At 38.3% G+C, this 15,746-nt stretch overlaps 2 protein-coding genes across 10 annotated transcripts in view; one reads left to right on the plus strand and one right to left on the minus strand.

Annotated features, from left to right (window-relative positions):
- kcnq1.2 (potassium voltage-gated channel, KQT-like subfamily, member 1.2) overlaps positions 1-980 on the minus strand; it is a 163,551-nt gene extending 162,571 nt beyond the window's left edge. For all 9 annotated transcript variants that reach the window (XM_013270547.3, XM_003443831.5, XM_005451039.4 and 6 more), the window contains exon 1: positions 746-980. The gene's annotated coding sequence lies outside the window, so the exon portion shown is untranslated. The remainder of the gene's footprint in view (positions 1-745) is intronic.
- A 1,122-nt stretch (positions 981-2,102) lies between these two features.
- Positions 2,103-15,503, plus strand: mrps35 (mitochondrial ribosomal protein S35). Its single transcript, XM_003443917.5, has 8 exons — positions 2,103-2,467; positions 4,253-4,305; positions 4,491-4,658; positions 9,787-9,847; positions 9,943-10,082; positions 11,585-11,694; positions 11,779-11,848; positions 15,004-15,503. The coding sequence occupies exons 1-8, from the start codon at positions 2,335-2,337 to the stop codon at positions 15,271-15,273; spliced, it is 1,005 nt and encodes a 334-aa protein (XP_003443965.1). The 5' UTR covers positions 2,103-2,334; the 3' UTR covers positions 15,274-15,503.
- Positions 15,504-15,746: the final 243 nt, after the last annotated feature.

A 15,746-nucleotide genomic window follows, 5' to 3' on the forward strand; every position in this document is an offset into this window, starting at 1 on the left:
AGATCTTTTAACTCTACACGAAGAAGGATCTACAGGACAGTTAGTAAGCTGTATTGTCCATATCACAAACAACAACCACCTGTGTGTGCATGGGGGCAAACAACCTAATTCTGGCAAGCCGACAACTTTCCATCTGACCAAATCAAAGCCTCTGCTTGCTATCATATGTACAATTAATGAATGCATAAACAGCGGGTAGGCGATATAGTGTCTTCTCTGGAAAGATACTCAACCAGGCGGCGTGATAGATGACCGGATGTTACCTAAAAGGATCGGAAAAAAGAAAGATCTAATTGGAGGCAACGAGCCCCGTCCATATCTGTCCTCGGCTACGGTGGAAGTGATGACAGGAGCCACATGTCTCCCTTTAGATAGAGTTTCTACCTTTAAAAAATGGAAACCACACAGTCATGAGACACACAATGAACTGCCAGACATGCATAGGCTGCTGTGGGACTCTACGGTTACAGAGTATTATGTGACTTTCCGTTAAACTGAACCGAGCCATGTGGGTAGGCGGGTGGGGGCATATAACAAATCAAATGATAGCGTGTGGGCTTTTAAACATAAAACGCCTCACACTACCTAAAAACCTCCAACCCCCCGTCCATCTGTTAAACATAACTCCTGAAAGCAGCATAAGCGAGTAAATTCTGTTTAAATAAAGGTGCTGTCTCCATCACTTAATACTTCACAAACACTGCTGTCCTAAACAACAACGTGAGAATATTGCGTTAGACCTTACCTTTAACTTACACACCACGACTCAAGTTGTTTTCGGAGCACCAAGTTCCTCTTTTTCTGCTTTGTGTCACAGCAAGTTCCAGGTACTCGCGTCCTTCAGGTAGAAATGATGCTCCAGCGCTCAAACACATAAGGAACACCGCAAACACGGGGATGCCACAGTTCTTTAAGCGGCTGCAGTCTGCAGGACTTGTCCCTTTGAAGAGCATCGTCGCTTCTGCCAGGACACGCGATGCCTTTGCGGGCGAGAGGAAATCTTGTACAATCGGGATGCAAACTTGGGATATGTCCAAAATTAAAATATAATTAAAATATAGGGCATATACCGGATTTATTGTTTTTGTAATAAGTTCTCTAACAACAAAGTAACAGTTATAACTTTGTTCTTGTTGTTGTTGTGTTAATCCAATCGATATTTCTTCAGTCACTCAGTAAAATAATAGCGATGACAAACAATCGATCACGTGCTGTCTATATCGAAAGTCACGCCCTCAAATATATTCTGATGCTGAAATAACAAACGCTCGGTTTTCAGTCACATTTTGATTTTACGAACATACCAGGTTATTTCATAAATGAACTGCTTGTTCAGGTGTGCTGGGGGTAATATTCATATTAAGCATATTTTAATGATGTGAAAGGCATTTTATTTTATTATTTGTGTATTTTATTAGCATATTGTTACAATTAACCACCGTCACATGTTGTTTTTTTCCAATTTAAAAAAAAAGAAGAAGCAAATACTAGTTATGGTAATGAAGAGAACAACCAAGAGAGTTAGTTTTTACTCAGAGGCACCAGAACAGGTTCATGAAGTCATAAACTTTACTACATATTTTGAATGTGACAGCAATACCACAAAGTGTCGAATATGACGAAATTAGTTGCCCTTTAATCGTCGTTTGAGTTAGAATAAACATTTATTAATACCTCATTAAATTAAATACAAATTAGATTTTTAATTATTTTATTTATTTATTTATTACTAAAGTAATTTATTCTTTAATATTTTAATTTAAAACAAAACAAAGATAAATTATAAATCAATACTTTTAAATGAATTATTAATCAGTTAATAAATACTTAAAAACGATTTCACAAAAACTCAATAAAAAAGTAATTTCAGAAACCATTTTCAAATTCCAAATTCATAAAACAGATTTCAAAATCTTCTTTTAAAATACAGCCTTCCATACTTCCAATCCGTTAAGATATTAAGATGTTTAACATTTTCATCTTTTTTGTTGTTGTTGTTGTTTTATTTGCTTGCTTTGCAACTTTCTAATTAATATTTTCAGACGGTCTTTGAACGCACCCTATGTTTCAAAAAGCAGCAGCTGGCAGAGTCCTCTCACTTGACTCACAAAGAAACAGGAGTACCTCCATTAACATTGTAGTAGTATCTTATTATGACTGCTTTGTTAAAGTATCACCTACCAGATAAACCAGTGTTTACGACACGCGGTGAGCCGTTTCACACCTGTGCTTATCTAAACGCTTAACTGCACCTGTGCTGTTCCGCGCTGAGTAAAGAGCTTCGCAATCGGGTTTGACCGTCCCTCGCCGGCTTCCGTAGTTCACTGAGGAAACATGGCTTCACGCACAAGCAAGACATTTCTGTCTCTAGGTCGAAAAAATATCCCTCTCCTTGGATTCAATAAATCTTCCGGTAAAGTCACATATGCAACGGCTCTGTCTATAAATTCTTCTTCTGGAAATAAAGGTGAGTTTTACTGTCGCTATAAGGGAATTTATGCCAATTCAAAACCATAGCTGCAAGCTAAGCTAACTGCATGAAGTGCTGTTATTAACAAGAGTAGCTATAGCACCTCCTGTGTAGACTTCTGCAGCATCCAAACTTTAGTGACTAGTTACACGAAAAGCGGATTTGTCTGGTGACCATGTCTGGATTGTTGAAAGTCTTTGATGTCCTTTTGAGCTTCCTATATCTGTTTTTGCTTCACCATGTGTCTGGGCTGTCAGTGACCACACTGCTCATCAGAATCCACCGAAAGATAGACACTTGCTATAAATTATGGCAGATCATCATTACAAGAAAAAAAAAAGTCTCCCTTGCTCTCGCAAAAAGATGTGTAGGCACAGTAGCAGCAGAAGTACAAAGACAGATATTTATAGACGGTCTGTGAACGAACCCTAGTTATACAGATTAATAGAACATCCTGGATATTTGACCCCTACTACGGCTGATCAGGAGGCTCGTTTATCCACTTTTTCATTCCACTCCTGAGAAAAGAGAGTTAATGCCAAGGTTAACTAAAACCAAAAAAGTAAAGGTAGATTTGGAAAGAACGTTTCAGTTAACTAAAATCAAATTAACCAAAATAAAAGTAAAAACTAGATTCTATATTTATTTATATAGCTCCAACTGTCAACAATGGTTTCACCAAGATGCTTTATATTGCAAGGAAAGACCTTACAATTATTAGAGAGAGAATCTCAACAATCAGGCAAGCTCCTATGAGCAAGCGCTTTGCAAGAGTGGGAAGAAAGAACTCCCTTTTAACAGGAAGAGTAGAACCAGGCTAAGGGAGTGGCAGCCACCTGCTATGATACATTGTGGGGCTAAGGGGAAAGAAGAGATAAAATAATAGTGAAAGTAACAGCAAAAGATGGTCCTAAACTTTAATTACCTCTGCCGAGGAGGTTATGTTTTTGGTAGCGTTTGCATGGCAGTCTGTCTGTAAACACGATAGTTCGAAAAGTTTTGAATGAATTTTGATAAAACTTTGTAGGGGTGTAGAGCAGAGACATGTTAATCCACCAATGTCTTCAAGGTCAACGTAATGATTTATTGATCAAAAATTGAGAAAAAGCCTTATAATGCAACAACTGAATCTTACAAGTGTGGTATGTCTTGTCAATGTATAGCAAGTGCTGTATAAAGATTTTAAAAAAAATTGTCACATTTGACCTCTGACCTTTTCTTCAAGGTAGATTGTTTTGAAGGTTAGTGTGATAATAGTGCTATATCTAGCTATTTAAAATGACAGCTTTTCAGACTGATGAGAGAATGTTGGCATGGGATACTTTTTCAGTATAGTTTACTCATTTTGTTTTTATTTTGTTATGTTCAGTATAATAACAAGTTATATTCAAGTACATTTACATACATGTAGAGTGATAATAAGAATAATTTTTAGGAGAAAAACTCAGTCAAACACCTTTTTCATTTGATATTTATTACTTAAGAATTAAATGAATGCTACACATTTACTTTATCCACATAAGAAATACATATACTAAATTTATTTAAAAGCAAAGGTAACTGAGTTCTTGGTTTAGTGGTTTATCTGTGCATTGACAAACTGAATTAAGAGCAAAAAAGCACAAATGAAACAAAGGTCCTGCATACCAAACCTACTGTTTGTTAAGGGTATGTGATCACAGATAAAGTTGCTAGATGTAGTCTGATGGTTGACAATGTTGTAACATTTACTCTATTTGAGTGTTTTCATAACAATAAAATGTATATGATACTTTATTTTAGGCCTTCCAGACAGAGGTGGTAGAGGATCCTTTGTTCGAAGGCCCAGAAGAGAAGTGAGTGTGCAGCTTTTATCAAAACTGAGTGTAACACAATGCATGCACTTTGAATGATAGGATGAAAAGTTGCCATTGTGGCTATACAACAACCACCACAAAAAACCAATACATGAAGCCATATACACACAGAGGCACGATTTTTTTTCCTCATGGTTTCCTTTGCACTCTGTGTGGGGTTAAAGGCAGGGGAGCCCAGGACAGGAAAGATGCCAGTGGATCAGGACTGGACTGCAGTTTATCCAGCGGCGGCGCCCTTCAGGCCAGGATCCGTCCCCCTCCCTGTGAGGATGGGGTACCCTGTGAAGGGGGGCATTCCTCCAGAGAAGAAAGGCAATTTGGAGCTAATCAAGGTCAGACCTCATTACTTCCAGCATACACACAGAGGCTCTAAAGAAAACAACATTTTCTCCTCAGATAAAGTGATAAATGTGCACAAAGTATGAATTAAACTGATAAAGAATGACAGAACAAATGGTTTTGTGATTAACTGAATGATTATTTACACAACATTTAGCCGCACACGTTTGACTCTGGGCTGTATCTGGATGTATTCTCTTTGTTTATCTTTGATGCTTTGAGTTAATTGAAGCTGGCGAGTGCTCCTGCAGTTCCAGTTGAGCCCTTTTTGCTCTCCTGCATGGCTTTAGTCGCTGTATCTCTGTGCCCGGATTACTGAGCTGCTATGTCCAGACACCAGCTGCTCCATCTGGACTCAAGCCACTTGCAGATCCGCTAGTTTCACCCATCACAGCTGGATATCTGCAGCATAACAATATTGATTTCATTCTCTCAGCTCATCATGAGGAGCTAAACTGCTGTACGTCCCTTGGTTACGCTTGGTGATTTGTTTTTTTTCTTTTTTAATTATAAGTCATAGATGGGTTTTTGTGTAATCACTTGCCACGACTGAACCCTAAGTTTACTTTGGTGTCAGTATAGGATAATTTGTATAATTGTTTGTCTTATGTAATATCCTTCACTCAAAGGATCAAGCGGATTTTGTTTTTCACTTTGTTTACCATGCCCTTTAAAAGCAGTGGATTCTGCATAATTCACTGCTGAATGTTTTTTTTAGAGCATTATGTGTTTGAAATGTGTCACTTCTGTTTTCTGGGATGTAGATATTTCTGTAACTACTGTCCAACATTTTGGCCCATTGATTTATATATTATAGATCTTACAGTTTCCAGCATTTACATTGGATAGCATCTATATGTTTGTGTTTTACTTTATGAATGAAAAGATGAGCAATCCATTTTTAGGGGCATAAAGAAACTCAACCTTTTTATATAATTTGCCCATATTTATAGCCTTAAACCATTTGATTTGCTTATCTTTCAGATCCAGACCTTTATCTTGAAAGGTCGGGTTCAACCAACTTATTCTAATATACACTTTATGGATCCTCTTAATATGATTTGTACAATAAGTTTTTTTTGTTGTTGTTGTTGTTTCCAGGCTTTTATTTCCACCATTACTATTTATGCAGATCTGAAAATGTGCAAGTAGTTCATAATAGTAAAAATATGAATATGTGAAGGATGAGCAAAAAGTTCCACCAATAAAATTTTAAAAACGGAAGATATCTGTATTTAGGGGCACCACAGTGATGTAGTGGTTAGCACTGTCACGTGTTCAAATTCTGTTCTGCTACTCCAACGTCCTCCATTAATTAAATCAGAATAAACACTTAACACCTCCAACAGGGGTTAAGGGTGAAGCTGGTTTGAACTTGGTTTTGATATATCGTATTCAAAAGAATGGAATTTAGAGGGCCTTTGTTTATTATCACTTTAGGCTACGTTCACACTGCAGGCGAAAGCGCATCAAATCCGATTTTTTTTTTTGACCCTATGCGACCCATATCCGATCATGGTATGACAGTGTGAGCGGCACAAATCCGATATTTTCAAATCCGATCTGGGTCACTTTCGTATGTGGTACTGAATCCGATAAATATCCGATGTTTTAGAAAGCGACTGCTGTTTGAACGGCCATGTCGCATTAAATCCGTCTTTTACGTCATTGACACAAGACAGACGCCAATTATCAGCGCCGGAGAAGACATCGCGAACGCTTCCTGGCCATCCAGTGTAGATGTCAGTGAAACTGTTGGGAAGACAACGTTGGAGAAACGTGAACATTTTATTTGTACTGCATAATCTGCAGATTCTGACAGAAATCTGCAACTATCCTTTGAAGCACCGCTCCTCTCTAAAACTGCAATAAGGATCATTATTAGGTTATTTACATTATTATGTAAATAACTTAAAGCAAAAATTGGGAAACGTAAAGTCTGAAGTCTTTATATTAAAGGCCATCAGTCAAACAATATTGTTTGCTCTGGGCGCGTTGTGTGTGAAGTCTTCTTTTGCGCATGCGGGCCGCTTTGAGCGTTCACACTAGAGCGTGTTTGCTGTGGCATTTTATTTGTAGTGTGAACAAGCAGACAAAAAAAATCGGAATTGAGCATTAAGACCTGCAGTGTGAACGTAGCCTTAGTGGCCTCCCTCTGCAAGCGGAGTGTTGTGGTGGATCAGTGAGCATAATGATGTGCCTTCAGTAGGAGAAAAGGGTATAAATCATCCATTCATCCAGACGTCATCTTCAGCTTATCTAATTCAGTGTCACAAACAAGCTGGAACTTGTCCCAGCTGTCATAGGGCAAGAGGTGGGTTACACCCTGGACAGGCAGACAGCGGAGCTGATCAGTATAGATTTTTTTTCTTTTCAGACTGATACCGATATTTGATGATTTAAAAATCCAATATTCTAATATATTGGCCGATATTTTTTTTTCCTTTTTTTCTCCTTTCCTTCAGGCGCACAAAAGATTAAACAAAAGTTATCACTAGATATATATAATATATTATATTACATAGATATTCATAGTTCATCACTAGATAATGTAACAATGCAGTTTAAATACAGGGAAGTTACAGAGTGCCCCCTAATGGACAAACTGTGACACATCAACGTTTATCCCCACCTCTGCTTTTACTTTTTACATTTTCATTTTTGGCCATTGTAAATGCCAATACCAATTTATTGGCACAAAGCTAATATGGACTGATAACATCAGGCTTTAGTGGTTATTCCCGTGCAGGCCTGACAGACAGCCATTCATACCTACAGCAATTTAGTATTGCCAAATAATGTTTTATGCATGTCCTTGTACTGTGGGAGGAAGATAAAATACCAGGAGAGAACGCCACAGGCGCAAGTAGAATATGCAAGCTCCACACAGTGAGGCTCCACTTGTATTTTTTTTATTTAAGTTATCTTTTGTGTCTGGCATTTGTTAACGAGTTATATTTGATTGAAATCGACTCACTGCCTCTGTCAGTTCAGTCGGCGGTCCCTGATTCCTCAGTTCAAAAAATAAGTTATAATAAATGTGGATGACTTGATTTATTGGCCAAACATTGGTGTTAGCTGATATTCTTTTTGTTTATTGCCACTGGCCCGTCTGTGGTTCACGTGATCTTCACTAATGTCAGCAGCTAATGCTTATCTGTGATGCAGAATTCATTTTGTAGCTCTTACATCTGGGAGAGATTTGAAGGCTTGTGTTCATTTACAGATAGATGGAGGTTAAAGTCCCTGAAAACGGTTCTTACTCATTCGCAATAAAGATTTTTTTTAATCTTTCAAACAAATATGGGAATGCCTAATAAAACAGAAACAAAATAAACCAAGAAAAATCACCTTTTTTTAAACATCTGTACCAACTCAGCGGTTTAAAATCGAATCATCCGGCTTTTCTTGGTACCATGTTCATGTTTTATCAGTAAACTGCCTTCAACTGCATCTTTCAGCTTTTTGTTGATGTTCTAACTTCTTAACACATACTGTCTAGCGCCCCACTTGCTTGCAAATCAGCTGATACAGCATCAGAGGTTTGCTTTTGAACAGTCACGTGAAATGGGTGATGATGTTTATGTCTAAATATAATTTAAGCTCTGTTGTAAAGGTCATGAACTGTTTGTCATTAAAGAGAAACGCAACAAATCTTTACTGCTTAGTGTTTGGCCTATATCCCCTGTGCCATCACTGTTCTATAGATGAATGATAGTTTATAGAGATTGTAATCATCCAGATCATACTCAGCTGTTCTAAGGAGCTCAGCCTTGGTAGTAAAGAAATCTATTCTAGTATGTGTGCAAATATAATATGACATACGGTGCTGTGATCAAATATGTGCCCCTTCCTGTTTTCTTTTTTTGCGAATTTGTCACACTTTCATGTTTCAGATCATCCAATAAATTTGAATATTAGGAAACCACAACAAATATAAAATTGATGTTTTTAAATGATGATTTCATTAAGGGGGAAAAGTTACCAAAAAGGTAAGTACCTCCTAAACCCAATAAGTGGATACGACACCTTTAGCAGCAGGAACTATAAGCGTTTATAATAACTGGTCATTGCACATTGCCATAAATTCAGCCACATTGGAGATTTCTTAAGGATGAACAGCCTGTTTAAGGTTATGCCAAAGCATCTCAATCAGATTTAAGCCTAGACTTTGACTGGGCCACCTCAAACCTTCATTTTATTTTTTATTTTTTTTTTACAATTCAGAGATGGACTCACTGGTATGTTTTTGGCTTGTTATTCTGCTGCATAGCCTCAGGGAACAAACTGATGGCCAGACACACTCCTTCACGATTTTCTGGTAGAGAGCAGAATTCATGATTCCATCAATTCCGATAAGACATCCAAGTTCTGATGTAGCAAAACAGCCACACATCATCACAGTACAACCACCATGCTTGACAGTTGGTATGATGTTCTTTTAATTTTATGCCAGATATAACAGGACTCAAACCTTCTAAAAAGTTCCACTTTTGTATTGTCAGTCTACAGAATATTTTCCCAAAAGTCCTTTGGGTTAATCGAGATGGGGTTTTTTCAGCAGATGAGACCAGGGTTTGTGTTCTTTTTGGTCAGCTGTGGTTTTCACCTTGTAACTCATTTTTTGGTCTCTTTCTTATTGTTGAATCATGAACACTGACCTTAACTGAAGCAAGTGAGCACTGTAGTTCTTTAAGTCTTGTTCTGGGTTATTTTGTGACCTCCTGGATGAGTCGTTGATGGACTCCTGGACAAATGTTTGTAGGCCAGTCACTCTTGGGTTTTTCTCCATTTGTGGATAATGACTTAACTTTCGTTTGTTTTATTTTTTGTTTGGTTTTTTTTAGCCTACTTCACTTTGTCAGAAAGGTTCTGTTCAAGTTAACCCAACTTACCCAAACCCAAATTTAAAAACTACATTTTGTATTTACTCTGGTTATCTTTGACTAATATTGTTTGATCTGAAGCATGTAAGTGTGGCAAATATGCAAAAGAACAAAGAAATCAGGCAGTGGGCAAATACTTTTTCACAGTTTGCAGACTTTCTGATTTAACAGTTGGCCAAGAGAGTGAAATCAAGAGGGGGAAAGTTTGTCACATTTCTCTTTTTCTCTGTTTCAGATACCAAACTTTCTACATTTGACACCAGCAGCCATCAAGAAACACTGTGAAGCTCTGAAACGTAAGTTCATATTTTAGTTATTTAGTGAGAGAAAAGCAGTTTCTTTCTTTCATTATTGTTCAGCAGCACATTTAAATGCCTTTCTTTGCTATCAGCTTTCTGTACAGAGTGGCCCTCTGCCTTGGAGACTGATACCAAGTGTGATGAGCATTTCCCCATTAAAGTAGAGAGCAAAGAGTATGTGTCTGCTGGCCCTTCTCTCAGAAACCCTTCAGCTCGTATCGTCCATCTCAGAGTGAGTTTTGCCATTTTTGCTTGATGCTGACTTTAACTGTGTTTTGTTAATGTACAGGTGATCAAAAACCTCACATGGAAAATGAGATTAAAGATTTACAGGGATACATAATCACCAGCTGACATCATGTCTGTCTGACTTCCTAGAAAGATCTTCATCGTCTAGTGACCTAAAATCTGCAAAATGATGCTATCGAGTCAACAGAGAGATTAGTCTTTGGTCATTACTTTATATTTCCTGTGCCAAGGCTCTGTTAATATTCTTGTTAATTTTTATGGGTTTTTTGGCAACTTTATAGTTTTCAATGAAAAAAGTCACTTTTTAAAAAAATATTTGCTGAGACATTTTAATATTCCTTTTAATCCCCTCCCAAAACTAATCCATCAATATGCAGTCCTTCCTTATGAGCACGTCTCTTTAACTTAACTGCTAGAATCAATTAAATAAATGTAATAAATAACGCCCTCTTAATTGTGAAGTTACTGGGCCTGTGTTCTATTTTACAGGGTGATGTTAAGGGTAGAGGAGAGAAAAAACACATCTTCCTTCAGCTGAACCCTGACAAACAAAGCTGTTGTCCAGTTTCAGTCCTATTCTGTGACACTGCCTGTAGTCATTTTAACTCCAAAAAGTACCCAAGAAATCCTGCTTTTTATCACAAACTGCCTTTGACAAATGTGCGATTTCTTTCCCAGACTGGAATGTTTTGGGTTTGTTTTTTTGTTTTGTTTTTTTTACCATTAATCGCCAGCCATCTGCTCCTGACACATTGCCTTAGATTATATCAGCAAGGTAGGAATTAAACAGTAATCCAGGTGGATTAGGCAGGGAGATAGATTGGAGGGCAAATCTCACACAGTTAAATTCCAAATCTAGAACAAGTTGACTAAGCCCTCATTTGTAAGAGGGGCTGGGGGGCATCAATATTTGAATGAACATATATTGTTTTCTATTTTTATTTTGTGGTTCATATTTTATAGGAGGAAAATCCTGGAAATCAAATCTGTGGCAGAGGTTTATTTATGCTGGACACGTAGTCTCAACCATTGTAGCAGCTCTGTGCACGTTTGTATCAGCAGTACCTCAGTGCAATGCACAAACTAAATGTTCACTTGTGCTTTGTATCACCTATAAATGGAGTAATGTTGCATTGTTGAAGGCAGAGCCATAAACAATGTAGTGGAGGTAAAATCTATCATCTCTACAAGCAGCTTAGGTGATTCTGGGACACGGAATGTGTTTGATCTGTAAAAACTATAGTTTTTTAATCCACGCAGTCTAAGCTTTGCAAAGGTTAAAAAAAAAAAAAATATTACATATTGCAGTTTAGACTTTAGGTTTTATTCTTAAATCCTTAGAGACAGATGTATGGTGGAGTTATGGCACATAATCACATCACATTTGCCCTAATCTCGTTGTGAACGCCTGTTTATTTAGTGAAGTGTCACGGAAGGACTACATTTAAATTATGTGGTAATCTATTCATATCTTCAACTTTCAAGGTAAAGCTGTCCAGTTTGAACTTAGATGACCACGCTCGGAAGAAAATGATCAAACTCGTCGGCGAGAGATACTGCAAAAACACAGATGTCCTCACCATCAAAACTGACAGGTAAACGCCTCTTCCTGAAAATATACGGTTAAAAGAAGATTAAACTGATGTCCTCATACAGTTTTTTCTTCTTCTCTCTGCTAGCTGCCCACTGAGACAGCAGAACTATGACTATGCCATGTATCTGCTCACTGTTCTCTACCATGAGTCTTGGGTAAGTTGTACATTTTTCTTCCTCTCTAACTAGTTCTTGTGTCAACTGAAGGGAGGGCCGATAAACTGGCCTCAGTGACTGAATACTGAAGGAGCAGTAAAGTGAGTGAGTCAGACTTACTGAACTCACAGTTTCAAACAGGATATCCATGGTAAAAGTCTTTGGCCCAACTCAGCAACTCTACCTGGTGTTAGATGGGATATTTGTGCCTTTTCTACGTCCACTTGAGTTTCTCTTTTTGTTTTCTGACCTTTTGTCTTCTTTCAACAAGCATCCATTCATTTAAAGGCCAGGTGCTGTCTGGCATTACTCGTACCCTCTACAACCCGCTGTCACTTTTAACGCATTTGCCTTGGAGAGGTTTTAGTTCAAATGCATCATGATGTCTTACCTAATGCACCACTCTCTGCAATATACAAGTGTCACAGGGCCTTCATCAGCTGAGGGTTCTTACTTGATCTATTTTTTGCCACAATAAAAAGATATGTAATTTAAAATAATTGCTTTTTAGTGTTTATATATGATGTATAAACACAGCGCTGATGTGGGGGGAGACTTTGTGTGTTGTCTTGTATATTTGGTTTATGAGGACAAGATGAAAAACTTCAATATTTTAGAAAAAAACACTTTTCGAATGACCAGCATCTCTTGCATGGGCCGGCAGGGTGATCCTGACTAGGTACCAACAAATTGGCACCTTAAACCATTTAGCAGAAAAGCCACTGAAGTCTTATTTTGACTGCATTTCTTTTTCAGATTTCTAATATTTTTATATTTGTAGCTTCTTTTCATATGAAATCAACCTTTATCTATGTCATGATCACCCCAAATTAGAATAAATGCAGTGCTGAGATCTTGTGTAACCCCCTTTCTTTATATTTTGACTTTCTAATACATTTTTTAAAAGTAATCCTGAGCAATAGTTCTGCAGCATTTCTGAAGGTCTTTAAAAATCATCTTTGGGTATTGCTACTTTTTCACTAATTTTCAGACCAAATCCAAAGGAAATTTTATTTTTTATTAACCTCCTAAGACCTCAACTCTTTCATGGCATGCATTTTTAATTTCTCTTTCTTATTTGGGCTGATTGTTTTTACATTCATCAGGTCCCAAAGAATTAGCAGATTTTTTTTTTTTTTTTTTTTGCCTGATTTCTGTTCCTGAGAAAAATGAGATCCACATATGAGGACATTAGTTTTCAATTTTGATAGAATATGAATCATTCAAGCACAACAGGGCAAGTAACTCAAGGGGCTAAACCAGTGCTGTGTCTACACATAACAGATAATTAGCAAACAACCGACGTTAATTATATTTTTAGGCACTTTGTTAATGGCAGCATGTCACAAAAACGCTTAACTTGTTCCCATTTCTTTAGTTGAATCTATAGTTACGTCTACAAATGTAAAGTATTTTTGCAGCAACAAGGTGGTTCCCAAAGAGCTACTAAAACTTGGCATATCTTTACATGGTGTGCAGTGTTTCCCTAAAAAAAATGTGAGGAAAATGGGCAAGTGGAAAACAAGAAGAAGTGTCAGTCCTAAAAAACTATCGACAACAAATGAACAGTATCTAATAGTCAGGTCCTTAAAAACGAAAAAATCCAGCAAATATCTGACATGGGACCGAAAACGTTTATTTGACCCATCCATCTACTGTTCACTGAAGTCTCCTCAGAAATGGTCTCAGTCGAATGACAGCTGTAAAGAAGCCATCCGTAAGGAAGAGAAACTGGGTCAAAGCCTGGGGTACACTAAGTTACACAAGAACTGAAAATTTGTTCAAGATTCTTATTGTTTCATCTTCGGTGGCATTTACGTACAACTGGCAACATGGCACACCTTTCACTGTGGGCAGTCTTGTCCATCTTGCTTAGCGATCTGAGAGACTAAAGCCCATTAGGGAGGTATCAGAGTTGAATGGGCAGAAGGATGGCAAACAGCAGCATTGTCCAGTTGACATTTACCCACAGAAGAGGAGAAAACAGACTCCCCTCTCAGGTGTTGACCCTGATACTCATTCACATTAAGCCAACCATGCCACATCGGAGAGGTGTGCCACCAGGTCATTGGCTTAGGCACTGTTGGCATGAATCTGCAGCCAGCCACATAAAAGAGCATGATTGTGCAACCTCTGCCTTTAGGAGCTCTTCCTGACATGGCTTAGCCAAAAAAAAAGTTTGAGTTGAGAAAAGGCTGTTAAAGCCAGGAAGCAAAACACTGTCCACTGCCCTTTTGAACACACAATGGAAGGCACAGTGCTTGTCCAGCAGGCTTGTGGAAGCTGTGAGAGTGGCGTACTGATCAGGTTGTAACGATAGCTCACAAAGAGGCCAATTGTTAGCAGCCACTGAGGTGATTATATCTCCTCAGTCAGAGAGATGGACTTTGCCTGTTAATTCCAGTGTGTGCTAATTCAGGCCAGCGTTTGGGCTGACCGCTCAAAGCTGCCTCCAACATGCACACGCATTTACCACTAAGAGGCACTCTGCCTGCTGTTGTGCCCGCATGCCTAGCACCTGTCATTTCAAGAAATTGGGTGGCATTTAACGTACTGGTGAGCTATCAAATATCCTGCCTTTTGACCAAACTACTAAACATTGCATACAGCAAACATCACAACACTCAACACTGCAAAAAATGTAAAACTGTTAAAGCTATTATTCATGAAGACTTGACCACAAGGCTGAAGAACTGCTCTCATTTAATTAACAGTAGAATAGCTGCTGCTTACCTATTCTGAAGTATTGATTGCTCTTTGGTCACTAGATCTGGACTTGCTGGAGACAGCATGGGGATCAGATATACATATATGTAGCTAATGATGGTCATTAACCTCCAAACACCTGGAAGCAGGGCCCTGTTGCTGCCCTGCTTTAAGCTGCTGCACAATGGGTCGTATTGTTCTTCAGGGAATGTGATGAGAACGAGACAGGCGGCAAACAGAGAGCTACATATGGGAAATACCATCTCTGTGAGAGGAACTTCAGAGAATGGGAATTGCTGAACCAGAACCCCAATCAAAATGTGGCTTGAATTACAAATCCAAATTTTCTTTTAAAAAATGTTTCTTTTTAATTTTCATAATTTAACCTGTGGTCATTTGTTTTGCTTGTTTAAAGTTAGAAATGTTATTCTCTTTCTTTCTTTCTTTAGAAAACTGAGGCCTGGGAGGCCGAGAAGACTGTGGCTGACATGGAGGACTACAGCTGGGAGGACAGCCCGTCTCAGAAGAATATCTTGGATGTACTGCTACGCATGAAAGTGGCAGGAGAGGGAGACGGTGAAGAAGTGCGACAGCAGCTGCTGGGAAGGAAAGACGTTCAAGACTATAAAGACTCGGTCACACGGCTGAAGAACGAAGGGGAGAGCGAGAGCAGCATGCTGCAGTACAAAGAGGCAGTCAAGAAAGTATTCAATATGTAATGTCAGTGAACGAGAGCAACAAGAACATTTTTACATACTTGGAATTGTTCCTGTACATAATGCATCAGGATATTTCAGCATCATGGTTCTGAATGTGTTAGTTGTATATATTTTCACAAATATTCACTGGCATATTGAGGAGGTCAATACAAAGATATAACTACACTGTATACGGAGTGTTTCATGACGAGGCGATGCTTTAACGCAATAAAAACATACTGTAAGAGTTACTGCTCTAACGTCTATCCCTTTCCCACACTGTGAATTCAGAGAACAGCATCCCGTGAATGCATGCTTTTACCAGCAAGCTGTTGAAAGGTACTTTTAGTTTCATCTGTGATCTGTGCACTTTTAGGTCAGGGGCAGCCTGGTGTGCTTAGGTGTGGTGAATTGAAGGTTAAACACTAAAAGCCGATCCAAAAGCAATCTGTCATCAATCCCACTAAAGACGACTAATTGATGACCTAAACAAT

Source organism: Oreochromis niloticus, linkage group LG7, assembly GCF_001858045.2.
Source record: "Oreochromis niloticus isolate F11D_XX linkage group LG7, O_niloticus_UMD_NMBU, whole genome shotgun sequence".
In the NCBI taxonomy this organism is placed as follows: domain Eukaryota; kingdom Metazoa; phylum Chordata; class Actinopteri; order Cichliformes; family Cichlidae; genus Oreochromis; species Oreochromis niloticus.